Genomic DNA, 15,375 nt, shown 5'->3' on the forward strand with positions numbered 1-15,375 from the left:
AGGACAGACGCAAATGGAGATTGGGTTGTTTATATTGGGTATAACTGCGAGTGGGAACTTGTGAATGTGTACACTCGTCACCGGGTTCCACTTCCAAAAATCTCAGACTGCCTAGAGGTTGAGTACACCGGTATTCTACGTGAGTTCAAATACGATCATGGTGACTATCGTCTACGGAAGATAGCAATTTGTCGAGTTCCCAACTGCTCTTGGGATTACACGAACTATGAAGTTCTTGCTATCTTCGACAAGCTTGTTGCCATCCTTACTTCCACGCCTCGATGGATATTGCTCAAAAATCAATTTATGTACATGGATGAGTACTGTGATGCAATTCAATACTAGGGTCTTGTGTTTGCTGCCACCACTCGTGGCATTGTTTTTGCATGGAATCCTGATGCTTTCGGTATGTTTGTCTTCCACCGTAATTATAATTGTTTCATCCACATGCATGCGGGTTAGCTAGTTTCCCTTTACTAATTAACCTTCTTGTGTTTCCAAGGTCCTGTGAACATTCCACCACCTATACTTGAAAAAAATTATAACCAAGGGGGAGATGACGATGCTGATGATCACGAGCATGAGGACGAGCAAGACCCATATACTCAGTGGCGCCTGGCAACTTATTCCGATGGATCACCTCTTCTTGTTTGTATATAGGGCACTGCTGATGTTACTAAGGAAGCAGGTGTTTTCTCGCATAGTCGCACTCTCCGGACCTATTCCAACATCCGTTGCAGGGTATTCGGGATGGATACTAGTGTACTAGCGCCAACACCTTCTCCCTGGTTCAGTATTGAATGTATTGGAGGAAACTCGCTCTTCCTTGGACAAAACTATGCAATGATGGTGGAAAGTGATCCAGCTGCTGTTGACACAACATTACTACCATTTATGAGAAGCAACTATATCTATACCTCGAACATTGCTATGCTCCCCTACCATCCCAATATGGGTCCTGACATAGGCCGCTTCAGCCTGGATGATCAGTCCTGCATTAGTCTCGAGATTGACAGTAGCTGGCCCTTCCCAGAGAATCACTTCTGGTTCAAAGCAAACGTTTCCAACACCGACGAGTGGTTGATCTGAAGTTCATTTCACACTTTGTTATTTGTTGTGTGAGAAAAACTTTACTTTACTAGAATGTTTTGTTAGAAATGATCTATAATCCAACATGTATCCTCATTGTCGTTGTGGGTTGATGACTTGTTGTATATAATCAATGGTACATTTGCATATGCGTCTATCAACTCACGCCTGCTAGTGGTGTCCATATGAACAGTGCTAGTGATTTTAGTTTCAAAAATTAGATAGTGCTAGTGATTTTTAGCTGCATATTTTGACAAATCTCAGTGTTACAAGGTTGACAAATGGCAATGTTACTAGATAAACAAATGTCAATCTTTCCAGTTTGACAAATGGCAACATACCCAAAATGACAAATGCAAATCTTACCCAATTGTTTCTACGTGGTTGCACACGGATCATGCAAAACAACTATTTGCGTTGAAGGGATGCACAAATCCCGCACTGCGGGGGAAGACCATAGCTCTCACTTTGCATACGGGTGTTCTATCTAAAACGTTTACGATCAAGAGCTGCAGAAATCCTGCTCGGCACATTTTCCCTTGGCTTCCTAGGGAAGTTGTTGGTTTGCATACGGGTGTTCTAACTAAAACGTTTGCGATGAGTGTTTTATATTTAAATACCACTGATATTTTTTCAAAAGAAAATCGTTTGATAAGTCTGTACATTAAGAGAGAAAAAAGCAAGTTCGTTCAAACCATATCTTTTATTCAGTCACACTACGAATTTATATTCATATGATCGAGAATTCAAGATACTGTATTAAACCCCAAAAAAACTATTTCCGGCGGCGGCGGAGGCGGCGTGCCGCGTCGTCGTTGTCGTTGTCGTCCTTCGGGACGCCGTTGTTGAAGCCTTTAAGGCAGCACAAAATGTTCTTCACTTATAAATCAAACATCATGTCGTCTGATACGTCCATTTTGCATCATGCTTTTATATTGATATTTATTGCATTATGGGCTGTTATTACACATTATGTCACAATACTTATGCCTTTTCTCTCTTATTTTACAAGGTTTACATGAAGAGGGAGGATCCCGGCAGCTGGAGTTCTGGGCTGGAAAAGGAGCAAATATTAGAGACCTATTCTGCACAACTCCAAAAGTCCTGAAACTCCACGAAAGTAAGTTTTGGAATATATTAAAAATATTTGGCGAAGAAAGTACCAGAGGGGGGCCAGCCACCGTCCAAGAGGGTGGGGGGCGCACCCTACCTCCCTGGGCGCGCCCCCTGCCTCGTGGGCCACCTGGCAGGCCTCCGATGCCCATCTTCTGGTATAAGGTGTCTTTTGCCCTGAAAAAAATGAGAAGGAAGCTTTTGGGACGAAGCGTCGCCGTCTCGAGGCGGAACCTTGGCGGAACCAATCTAGGGCTCTGGCGGAGCTATTCTGCCGGGGAAACATCCCTTCGGGAGGGGGAAATCGTCACCATCGTCATCACCATCGATCCTCTCATCGGGAGGGGGTCAATCTCCATCCACATCTTCACCAGCACCATCTCCTCTCAAACCCTAGTTCATCTCTTGTATCCGATCTTTGTCTCAAAACCTTAGATTGGTATCTGTGGGTTGCTAGTAGTGTTGATTACTCCTTGTAGTTGATGCTAGTTGGTTTATTCGGTGGAAGATCATATGTTCAGATCCTTTATGCATATTAATACCCCTCTGATTATGAACATGAATATGATTTGTGAGTAGTTACGTTTGTTCCTGAGGACATGGGAGAAGTCTTGTTATAAGTAGTCATGTGAATTTGGTATTCGTTCGATATTTTGATGAGATGTATGTTGTCTTTCCTCTAGTGGTGTTATGTGAACGTCGACTACATGACACTTCACCATTGTTTGGGCCTAGGGGAAGGCATTAGGAAGTAATAAGTAGATGATGGGTTGCTAGAGTGACAGAAGTTTAAACCCTAGTTTATGTGTTGCTTCGTAAGGGGCTGATTTGGATCCATATGTTTCATGCTATGGTTAGGTTTACCTTAATTCTTCTTTCATAGTTGCGGATGCTTGCGAGAGGGGTTAATCATAAGTGGGATGCTTGTCCAAGGAAGGGCAGTACCCAAGCACCGGTCCACCCACATATCAAATTATCAAAGTAACGAACGCGAATCATATGAGCATGATGAAAACTAACTTAACGATAATTCCCATGTGTCCTCGGGAGCGCTTTCCTTTATATAAGAGTTTGTCCAGGCTTGTCCTTTGCTACAAAAAGGATTGGGACACCTTGCTGCACCTTGTTTACTTTTGTTACTTGCTACCCGTTACGAATTACCTTATCACAAAACTATCTGTTACCGATAATTTCCGTGCTTGCAGAGAATACCTTACTGAAAACTGCTTGTCATTTCCTTCTGCTCCTCATTGACTTCGACACTCTTACTTATCGAAAGGACTATGATAGATCCCCTATACTTGTGGGTCATCAAGACGCTTTTCTGGCGCCGCTGCCGGGGAAATTGACTACACTTCGGTCGATACTGCATGTCCTATGTTCAGTGCCACATGATAGGCCGACAATTTGGATTACTGCTAGCAGGGGTGGAGCTAGAAAATTTTGTCAATGAGTTCACTCATTAGCTCATGCTGATGATTTGGTACATTTTAATCAAGTGTAAAGTCTAATTTCAAACTACGTTACAACAAGCGCCTTTTCGACAAAATCATACAAAAACAAGAGTGCAACACTCAAAGATGGTGTAACAAACGAAAAACATGATATTGATTATCACATATATTGATTAAATTTAAAACGAAGGAGTGCAAGACATACCAGTTGGATGAGATTATAAAATGACTTATTTTTATTTTATAAATAGGTAGTACCGAAATAACTTCATAGCTTCAAGTGCACCTTCTCATCTTGCTGGAACTTTGGGAAATGACAAGTAGCTCTGGAAGGAGGGGAAACCGTTCCTGGTTAATATAGAACATGCTTTCAACAATTTTTATTTTGGGATAGACAACAACTTGGCAAACCAAGAATTTGGCTAGCAATTGAATAGCTACCAACCTATACTTTGCCCATCCCACAGAACTTGTCGAAAGTTGGCAAGTCATGGAGTTGCCAAATGTTGGCTAGCCAACTTTCTGGCTACGGACCAATCATGCTCTTAATTACGTGGTATGAAAGAGCTGGCATAAATTATGATTTTGTTGGGCTATGGATGTCGTTGTGCTAAATACAAAAATCTGCAACTTGTTATGGAAAAATAGCCACGCAAGCAAGGACTGATTATTAACAAAACAAAGACATATAGTAGGTAGAAATCTTTTTTTCTAATGCAGTACAATCACATATGCTTATATACACACATCTTTATGAACGCAGACACACACCATAGTTTTATGAGCATCTTTGTGATACCAAGTCGGCATAACATCTTCTTAAGTTTGACGAAGTCACCACCACAGACATCACCGGAGAGTCTGAAATAAATCGAAGAAAATACGGGCACAATGCTAAGTCTATGACTTGAACCCTGATGAATTAGCTTCACACATGTAAAAAAAATCGTAATCATCTGAGCGCTCGGTTCACATGTAAAAATTGGTTTAAAAAGCCCCCTCAACAGAAATTGGTTTAAAAAGAAGAGAATGATTGTGACCAACTTTTATATATATATATACCGAGAAAAAAGTAGCCTTTGAGGGGGACTTGCGTTTTCTTTCGTTCACCGAGGTACGTACGTACGTACCCACCCATCGACGCTGCGGCCCAACTAACTCAACTCCCTGCCGATGATGATGAGTGGCATCCATCCATCCGTGATGGTTTGATGGCACCACCGCCGACGGCGAGCGAGCGAGCGGTGCCGAGTCAAACGACGAGAATAGTCGCCCGCGCGTGCCGTAGGCCCTCCTCTCCTCTCGTCACCGGCGGTCGGCGCCCGCCTCGAAACAGCCGCACCGCTCCATCCATCTGTCTGTCCGGATCACGTCTCCACCCGACGACAACGGCGACGAAGCTGGGATCGGGTTTCCGTGCCGTGCGTCAGGGTTGACGCCTGCCCATCGGGATGAACAGGATCAGCCCTGCCTTTTGTCTCTCCGCACGCATTGACCTTTGGCTTTACTACTTGCTAGTACCAGCTCCTCGCGCAAAGCAAAACGCGGGATGTGATGTGATGTGATGTGATTTGACCCCTACGCTTTTGGCCTCCTAGACCCCCCTTAAAAAAACACTCTACCATGATCTCCTTTTTCATGCGCCGAGGTTCGATGTAGGAGTAATAAGTTGAACAAAACCTAAAATGTTGGCCTAGGAATAAGAAATCACTTTGTACAAATGTCCATTTATGAAGTCCGCTTTTAAATTACTTCCGCTTTTGGACCTCATTTGGATTTACCTCGTTTCACTCTCGCTACTCCTGTAGCGCGGCATACGCGCCGACCTATCCTACCTTCGAAAAACGGCCGACCATCATTTGCCCTCCCTCCAAAAACAATCTCGCCGACAACGGTTTATCCGCCTCCTTCGCGACCGGCACTTGGATACTTAGCCATCCTCTACCCACCGCCTTCCCCAACCTCTCCTCCCACTCTACCCAACCCATAATCCTAATCTATCAGGTCATGCTCGATGGTTTACCATCTAACCCGAGGATAGGAACCACTTAGAGCATCTCTAGTGGATGGTGTAAATTTGGACGTGTATATCTTCATATACACATCCATATACACCTTGCTAAATTATACACCTCCCAGTTTTTCAGTGAAACGTGTAAATTAAGACGTGCATATTAGAAACGAGTGTGGCTTGCTCGTGCATATTTCCACGCCTTGTACCGTCGTGGCCTGGGCGTGGATGTTTACACGCCCTTTTACACGAGTCGCTGGGAGCAGTTTTTCAGCTCACATCGTGTATATTTGCTATACACGTCCATATCGATGATCCACTAGAGATGCTCTTAGCGGGAGTGGCCTCCGTAGAATTGGATGTTCGTTGCTCTTTGTTGCGGGATTTTTCGCACGAACGACTCCAGGGATGATCGCTTCCCACCGATGTGACCCCTTTCTCCACCAAGAACACCTACTATTCTCGGATGATTATCACGCCAACATTTGTAGAAAATTTAAGGGTGCCACAAGCAACTAAATGGAAGATTTAGGCGGCAAAAGTCTACGCATAAAGTACTGATATAGTAATGATAATAATAAAAGCTAACCCGAAGAGGAAAGTAGAGAAGCCTCTGAAGAGACGCCTCATTGCCTTGCGCTTGGTGGATGGGTTGGGATTATTACAATGTAAAATCCACATCTTTGTTGGAGATCATTAAGGCGGTGGTGATAGGTTGGTGATGAAGGTGAACGCCTCCCCCCTCGTCGGTGCAGAGACATGAATGAGTGATAGCGGTGCTCAATAAGAGATAATTAAGGATGGTAAGTGTGGTGCTAAGAAAATGCCATTTTGTGGGTGACAACTCAATTAGACAATAGAGTCGTAACTCAAACACATTTATATTGGACTCATAGTTTTCAATGTCATGTGGGGATACAATTACTTGCTGCAAAATTCATGTAAAAAACTAGACATTTATATTCCTTGATCTATACAAACTTTTTTTCCGTGTGGCCATTATTAGCATCTTGAAAACAAAATGAGCAGTATAACATAAAACTCTATACTTTTGCTCTTTTTATTATAAAACACAAAAACTCCATAAATATAGTTGTTTTTTAATGCAAAAATATGACTTTCTTTTTCTTTCATATAAAAAAGCCTCCATATCTTTTGACGAATGGATTGGGATTACAAGGTAAACTCCATATCTTTTGTTGGAGATCGCCGAGGACATGGGCAAGTGCGGTGCCCAAAAAAACATCGTTTCGAAGGTGACAACCGGAATAGACAATGAAGTTTTCATCCAAATACATTTCTCTAGACTCGTATTTTCAGAATCATGTGAGGAGTAGAACTATTCACCGTAAAAATGTTGTAAAAACAAGATATTGATAATTTTTTTATCTACACAGTCACCTTTTCATGTGGTCTTTATCAGCAACTCAAAAACAAAAGAGTAATAAAGCACAAAAACTATACGCTTATTTATCAAAACTTACGGAACACAAAAGAAAACCGAAAAAAGGTTTTGCGAAACAAATACTCGTATACAGTATAATTTTCTTTTACATTTAAATGGTCTCTGACACGATGGGCCCACATGTAAGCCCAACCCGCAAAGCATCCGACGCCGTGTGATGTAATCTTCTCCGGGCGACGAGGTGGAGAGTGAGACGACCCACTCGCAGCCAGAGGATAGGCAGCATTGCACGACGGCCATGTCGTCCTCGCCTCTAACCGCCACGCCCACCCCTCTCCTTCCCGCCAAATCCAAGAGCCCGCCGTCGCACCACCCGCTCCTCCCCCACCTCCCGCACTGCACGAGCCTCCGGGCGCTCGCCCAGCTCCACGCCGCCGCCGTCAAGTCCGGCCTCGGCGCGCACCCGGCCCTCGTCACCAGGCTCCTCACGCTCTGCACCGAGCAGGGCGCGGCCCCGGCGCACCTCGAGTACGCACGCCAGGTGTTCGACAGAATCCCCAGCCCCGGGGACGTCGTCTGGTACAACACGCTGCTGCGTGGGTACGCGCGCTCGGCCGACGGCGCCGCCGAGGAGGCGGCGCGGGTGTTCGTGCGGATGCTGGAGGAGGGCGTGGCGCCGGACACGTACACGTTCGTGTCGCTGCTCAAGGCGTGCGCGGCCGCGCGGGCCGGGGAGGAGGGCCGGCAGGCGCACGGCGTGGCCGTCAAGACCGGCGCCGCGGACCACGAGTACGTCCTGCCCACGCTGATCAACATGTACGCCGAGTGCGGGGACGCGCGGTCCGCCCACGTGATGTTCGGCAGGGTGCCGGACGGGGACTGTGTGGTCTCGTACAACGCGATGATCACCGCCGCCGTCAGGAGCAGCCGGCCCGGGGAGGCGCTGGTGCTGTTCCGGGAGATGCAGGCCAAGGGGCTCAAGCCGACGTCCATCACGGTGACCAGTGTGCTCTCGGCGTGCGCGCTGCTGGGAGCACTGGAGCTGGGGAGGTGGATCCACGAGTATGTCAGGAAGGCAGGGCTTGACTCTCTTGTGAAGGTCAACACTGCGCTGATCGACATGTATGGGAAGTGCGGGAGCTTGGAGGATGCCATTGATGTGTTCCAGGGGATGGAATCAAGGGATAGGCAAGCTTGGTCCGTGATGATCGTGGCGTATGCTAACCACAGCTACGGCAGGGAGGCCATTTCACTGTTCGAAGAGATGAAGAAGCAAGGGATAAAGCCTGATGCGGTCACATTCCTAGGCGTGCTCTATGCCTGTAGCCATTCTGGCATGGTGAGCGAAGGGCTACAATACTTCGACAGCATGAGAGAGTATGGTATAGTTCCTGGGATAAAGCACTATGGTTGCGTGACTGATTTGCTAGCCCGATCAGGTCAGCTTGAAAAGGCTTACCAGTTCATTGATGAACTGCCGATAAAGCCCACCGCCATCTTATGGAGGACGTTGCTTTCTGCCTGTGGAAGCCATGGAGCTGTTGATCTTGGAAAACGTGTCTTTGAGAGGATTCTCGAGCTGGATGATACTCATGGTGGTGACTATGTAATATTCTCGAATTTGTGCGCCAACACTGGGGAATGGGAAGAGATGAACAGGGTAAGGAAGCTGATGAATGAAAAGGGGGCGGTAAAGGTGCCTGGCTGTAGCTCAATTGAGATAGATAACAGGGTTCATGAGTTCTTCGCAGGAGATGGAAGACACCCACAATCACAAGATGCATGCCGAATGGTTGATGAAGTGATTGAGCAGCTCAAACTTGTTGGTTATGTCCCTAATACGTCTCAGGTCTTCCATGTTCAAATGGGTGAGGAGGAGAAGGCCACAAGCCTAAGATACCATAGTGAGAAGCTGGCGATTTCTTTCGGGCTTTTAAACACATCTCCAGGAACTACTCTCCGTGTTGTCAAGAACCTTCGTGTATGTCCAGATTGTCATTCGATGGCAAAGCTTGTCTCTATGCTCTTTAATAGGCGGATCATACTCAGAGATCTAAATCGTTTCCACCACTTTGAGGATGGGGTCTGCTCTTGTGGAGACTACTGGTAGATTTTAGGAACACAATTTTTGTTTCACGATGCTCTATCTCTGTTGTGTCCATTCAGGTACGGTCAACTTCTATATGCATGCCAAACTAACTGACAATTGAAGAGTATTTTCAAATACTGATGGCACTGAACAATAAGAACTAACCCAAAGTTTGTTACTGGACATGTACTGTTTAGTCATACCCGTGCCAAATACCATAACTTCCTGATGGCCTGAGTTGCATGTTTTACCATGATCCTTGCAGAGCATTACTATCTGTTACAACCTTATAGGTATAGCATTAGTGTATGCAGACAACCTCCTACATTCTTGTAAATATTCTAAAGAAAATTCTATGAGAAGATGGAACCTATTTGATAGGGAGTTGACATGTGCATCATACTGTGAGGTTGTGAGCTAATATAGGAGTCTATTGGCAGATTGCAGTACTACTTCTTAGCATGAATGTAATTGATTGCTAACATGGGAGTCTGTATGCAGTTATAATTCTCTATTAGCTGTAACAGTCCTGACATTTTCTTTTCTTTTCCTTTTTGTTCTATTTGTTCTGATATACTGTTTCGATGGAGCTTGAACTTGGTTGTACCGAACTGTTTATTTCCTTTTCTCAACAGAAAGATGTATAACACTTGTGGTGTTGAAAAATAATGTTTCTAGTTGCATTTTGTTTCTTTATAAATCTTAATTTTTAACTTGAAAACCCTGTTTAGTTAATTCGACGATCATACTATGGTCACCTGATTTATTATTCATTGAATGCAATTCCCCATGAGGGCAGGCCTGGCGCAGTGGTGAAGTCCTCCCCACTTGTGCCAAGAGGTCCTGGGTTCGAACCAGCCTCTCTGCATTGCACTTTGCAGGGGTAAGACTAGGTTCCTATAATCCCTCCCCAGACCCCACCTTGTGTGGGAGCTTCTATGCACTGGGTCTGTCCTGAATGCAATTCCCCATCACCAAAGAACTAGCCATGGACAGGATTGCATGGAAGTAGCTATCCACGTGCCAGAACCATGAGTTGGTTTCGAGATCTTTATGGGTTTCAGCTCTAGCTTACCCCAACTTTAACTAAAGGCTTTGTTGTTGTTGTTGAATGCAATTCCCCATTTTTTTAACTATAAGTACATTTCTTTGATATTTTGAAGTCTTACTGCAAATGCAGCTAGTTGGTATGGGGTATGGGTTCAGGGACACCTTTTCTCCAAATTCTGTAAAGACTGAATACCTGAACTCAATGCATTTTGCATATACCTTGCAAACTTGTCAGTTAATTGACACCCCTCTCATTTTTAGTTATTTACCATTTTCACATCCCCACTTGATAATGCACAACAGCAACTTAAAATCGTTTCCTGCCATCTTCTTTTCATATTACTCACATATTATGTCAAGCCCATAAGCCCAAACAGGTGATTCTGATGGTGTTAGTTTGTTCATTTCATGATTGTTTCACTCAGTTTTCTGAGGTTCATATCTTCCCCGATGTATAATGATAAAACAATGCCATCTGGACCTTAAAATGTTGTTAATCTTATTTTGTTGTCAGCACTATTACTGTTGCACATGGAAAGAGAGGAAAACAGATGTTTTGTCACTTTATTTTATGAATAAAGTTGCTATGTATTCTACAGATTAGCCCGATGATTTTCTCCAACTGACCAGATCCATGCTAGCACTGCAGATCAGCACCGTGCCCTGCTGTGGAGTTAGATCATATCTTACATGGGATAATTATCAGATAATAGTAGTCGAAATGTTAAAATGTTTCCAAGGAAAGGAAAATACTAATAGTTGTTTGGTACACAACTCTGCCCCTCGAACTGGAAGGTCATCAGCCTGACAAAAGCAACATGAAGCCTCAGGTTGTGAATAAGTGGTTGTTTCTACAATATGATTGAGCCTTCGATCCTCAATAGCCCAAATTGTTAGAAAAATGTGGATAGCGCAAATAAGCTGTAAAGCAGAGTCACATGGGCTCTGTTCATTCCACGGAAGATGGTGTCATGACACCGAAAACACATATAAATGTGTCTAGTCAACATTACCTTAGTTAATTGGCATTGAAATTTGAAATAGTCTGGCTGCTCCATTCCAGCATTGGAGGTTAAAATGTTGCAAGATTCTGACTGCAATGCAGATTCAACTAATCTTGATGACATGTCCGGTAGGACCATCAGACCATCTGTATATCTTTATCTCTGTATGATGCTAGATTTTTTTTACCTGATTTACTGGCAACATTTGCTATGTAAGTTGGTATTGCATGAGTTGATTGGTTCCCCTTGTACTATTCAGGTGAAACTGGAGCATGGTCTGTAGTCTGCTTCTATAGTATCACTGTTACACTCACATCCCAAGGTTGAATTCATTGTGTCTGTAACATTTCTGGGAAGGGGACTTTGTGATTTTTTTTTTGTTCTCATTATAACTCATAGGAGATTAGGACATATGCAAAACTTTTTGGTAAACCTAATCTTCTACTGAATGAAATCAACACTTCATCATATACTGTGCTTTTAAGGTTCAGGTTGGTCATACATCTCTTTCTTGCATGTGCTGTCCTAATAAAACTCGTGGCATCGCCTACCAGTACATGTCTAAGAATAGTCATAACTGAATTAGATCTCAGACCCCATGTTCCTGCTACCAGCATAGAATAGTGTATCAGTTCGGTCTTCGGCATCATCATTTCGATGTTATGTCATAAATAGGGTAGCAAACCACATTGTTTAGATGACTGAAATGAATGCTTGCCAAATCAGCCACCATTTATACATCCTGAGATATGTTTAGATTGCCGTGCTTCATTTAACTTGATAGACTGACCTTGCCGTATGAACATGACAATGCATTAGGTTACCTACTATCTTGGTGGATTTGATTATCACATAACTTTGTCTGCACCTTCATGAGCGGTTACTTAAATAACGAGGTAAGAACGCCATCATCTTTCTTTATCGATTATTCTAGGGCAAGTTGCATGTTTTACTTGGTCCAACAGCTGGTTTAGTCATATCCATAGCCACATTTTCTTTTTCCTCTTCCATTATCTGCAAATATGTTGAGTATTTGCCTCGTTAACATACGCCAGCTTGTCATTAACTCAACCCATCAATGATGAAAAGGTCAGTTATGCCATGCTGCACGGCCACTAAGTTTCATGTGTTTTATTTCGATTTCTTGTGGCTATGTTCTTCAGTCGTATCATACATGTTCTTGCCACCATACAAACAGTTACCGTCGCTGTTGCCCGTCTCTGAAAATTAGTTGACATACTGTATTATATACTTAGACTTTGAAACAGTACACCGTAATCTTTCAGTTGTCTGAGCTTACTGTGCTGCTGTGTGTGACAAGGTCAAGCGGCAAAATTCACATGGGTTGGGTGAAACCATGAAGCCGTCTTGTTCGAGTGGATTGCGGAAAGGAACCCCGGCCTGCCTGGAGCCAGCAAAGATGAAGGGTAGAAGAAGCTTCTTGCCCTTTGAGTTGATCAACCAACGAGTAAAAGAAACCCCTCTTTGCAGCTGGAATCCATGAACGGGTACTCGCTTTTTATTAATTCTTCTCTGACCAATCGTTATCAATTGCGTTTGTGCCATTACTGTTCATAATTTGGTGGTACCCTAGCTAGAATCTTACTTACTTTATTGTCTATGTTTTTTCCCATTACTTGCTCCGTCCTCTGTTTTTGTAGCTTCCTTTTTCGACAAGGACATCCATATCCTTTTGAAATGGAGCTCTTTGGCAGGGTTTGATATCCGAGCTGCCAGATGGCATGATATTATGTGCTTTTTATAAATCCCCAGGGTTCATATGTTTAACACTTTGGGTTATTTAGTTTAGCCGAAGAGTCGTCTTTTAAACCTTTACAGAGAAAAACAGTGATAGGCTCCCTCTTTTCCCACTTTTAGCAGTGGTCCTAAGTCCTAACAACTAATTCTGAACTGAATTCTGACATAGCATGGCCCCTCAACTAACTCCATCCCAGATCGATCCAACTAATAACTACACCAAGTTTTTGCAGAAGCCACACCGCCAAATTAGCGCATTATTGCCATATGATTATGCAGGACTAGTAGACTGTTAAACAATTGTTTCTTGAAACGAGGAAGGAACAGGTAAAGAACACTGAAATGATTCTTTGCCTTTCAGTTGAGTTCTGTAACGCAAATCTATCAATCCATTGTTATTTCTTGTTTCCGAAAAATAAAGATTACAGTATATACCAAATGTGTACATTTTTATCCTTTCTCACGGCACAAAGGCAGCAAACAGTTACAAATTGCAGTATTGCCGTCTGCCACGTATCAGTACATCGGCGGTGGCGACGATTGCCCGTGCGCGGCACACTGGGCCGGCGGCCGGTGGAGGAACTCGATGCACTGCTCGCCGGGCCGCTGGTCGGGGCGACCTGCGATGCAGTTCTGCCGGTCGTCGATGTGGGGCACCTCCAGGCACCGGTGCGGCTCGCCGCAGAAGAAGTTGTGGGAGTAGGTGAAGTTCTTGAGGTTTGGCAGCGCGCAGATGCTCTCGGGGATCTCGCCGGCAAGCATGTTGTTGGCGACGTTGAGCTGCTCGAGGGCATGCATATTGCCGATGGTGTCGGGCAGCTTGCCGACGATGCCGTTGGAGCTGAGGTCGAGCACGGTGAGCTTGTCCAGCTTGCCGATCTCCGGCGGGATGCAGGAGGAGATGCCGCTGTTGAGGAGGATCAGCTCGTTGAGCGTCCCGGCCATGTCGCCGATGCTGCTGGGCAGGCACCCCCCGACCCGCGGCAGGTTGGCCAGCACGATCACCGACGCCGTGGAGCTGCTGAAGTTGGCCGGCAGCGTGAACTCGAAGTTGTTGTTGTTGATGAAGAGCGCATCGATCTTCTTCTCGAAGATGGCCGCCGGCACCTCGCCGCAGAAGTTGTTAAACCTTGAGAGACGCCATGGACAGACAGACAGCCAGTTGTTAAACCTCTGTGAAGTGCGGCGCAGGACCGGAGGTACAGATGATGATGATGATGATGATGATGATGATGCGTGCGTACCTGATGTCGACGTACTGGACGTTGGGGAGGCAGAGGAACTGGGAGGGGAAGTTGCCGGTGAGCTGGTTGTTGCTGACGTCGATCTCGTGGAGGAGGTGGAGGGAGCGGAGGGCGTCGGGCAGCGCGCCGCAGAAGCGGTTGGAGTTGAGGTGGAAGACGGCGAGGTCGGAGAGCAGGCCCAGCTCCTCCGGCAGCGTGCCGGCCAGGTCGCCGTGATTGAGGTCCACGGAGGCCACGGTGCGCGCGCAGGGATCGTCGGGCGCCGTCGCGCAGTAGACGCCGTAGTAGCTGCACACGTCGGGGCCGCACCAGTTCTTGGTCAGGTTCTTGGGGTCGTCCGTGATGGCCTTCTTCAGCGCCTGCAGCGCCACGTACGCCTTCTCCAGCCGCGAGTTGTTGGTCGCCGGCGCCGCGGGCGGCGCCCCCACCGGCTGCGACGCCGCCAGCAGCAGCGGCGACGCCACGACCACCAGCGCCAGGAGCACCGCCGCCGTCGACCCCATCATCGCCATAGGTAATGGAATGTCTGCTGCTTCTTTTCTTGGGGTTTGTGTTGTAGCATATGTCCTGCCGTGCGTTCAATTCGGCTTATATAGCCGGCCGGCGCCTTGCTCCTCTTATTATTCCTTGGGTGTTCGTTGGCGGCGAGTGCATCGTTTGTTCATGTCCGCTTTCTTTCTCTCTCTCTATCTCTCTTTGTTTAATGATGATGTCCGGGTATCATTGGCGCGCATCCAAAACTAAAGCTTCGGTTGACCGCTTCGTTTTCGTTTTCGCGACGCGATTTTGTTCATACTGCGGATTTTGGCGGAGTGGGTGATGGGTGATCGTCCGTCTTTTTTCCTGCCTAGCAAATTGACTTTTGGCTGTCGTGTGCCTTTGTGTTCGACTCCTTGGCCCTGAGGACACGGTCAAAGACTGACTGATGCCTGCACTCAGTGACAAAATCCCACTGACGGTGTTCTTCAGAGTTAGTGGCACCAACAGAGCACACACATAAAGTATTATGCATCTGTTATTGGTGATGAAATTAGTGCACATAGTAAGATGCCTTGTCTTTATGAAGTTTTGCATTTCCTTTAAAACTCTCTGTCTTCTATTGCTTAGCTTCATTCATTAACTGCGCTCACTTCTGGCCCCAACTTGCCTTCTGATTTA

The 15,375-nt window shown here is 45.6% G+C and overlaps 2 protein-coding genes across 2 annotated transcripts; one reads left to right on the forward strand and one right to left on the reverse strand.

Moving 5' to 3' along the window:
* Positions 1–7,308: 7,308 nt before the first annotated feature.
* LOC123105385 (pentatricopeptide repeat-containing protein At2g02980, chloroplastic) lies at positions 7,309–9,678 on the forward strand. Its single transcript, XM_044527441.1, has one exon. The coding sequence runs from the start codon at positions 7,371–7,373 to the stop codon at positions 9,180–9,182; it is 1,812 nt and encodes a 603-aa protein (XP_044383376.1). The 5' UTR covers positions 7,309–7,370; the 3' UTR covers positions 9,183–9,678.
* A 3,661-nt stretch (positions 9,679–13,339) lies between these two features.
* On the reverse strand, positions 13,340–14,910 carry LOC123108015 (leucine-rich repeat extensin-like protein 6). The gene is made up of 2 exons (XM_044529886.1): positions 14,218–14,910; positions 13,340–14,102 (listed from the first exon to the last, which is right to left on the reverse strand). Exons 1-2 carry the CDS (start codon positions 14,727–14,729, stop codon positions 13,490–13,492), a joined length of 1,125 nt encoding a protein of 374 aa, XP_044385821.1. The 5' UTR covers positions 14,730–14,910; the 3' UTR covers positions 13,340–13,489.
* Between the last annotated feature and the right edge of the window lie 465 nt (positions 14,911–15,375).

Source organism: Triticum aestivum, chromosome 5A (genome assembly GCF_018294505.1).
Source record: "Triticum aestivum cultivar Chinese Spring chromosome 5A, IWGSC CS RefSeq v2.1, whole genome shotgun sequence".
Lineage (NCBI taxonomy): Eukaryota > Viridiplantae > Streptophyta > Magnoliopsida > Poales > Poaceae > Triticum > Triticum aestivum.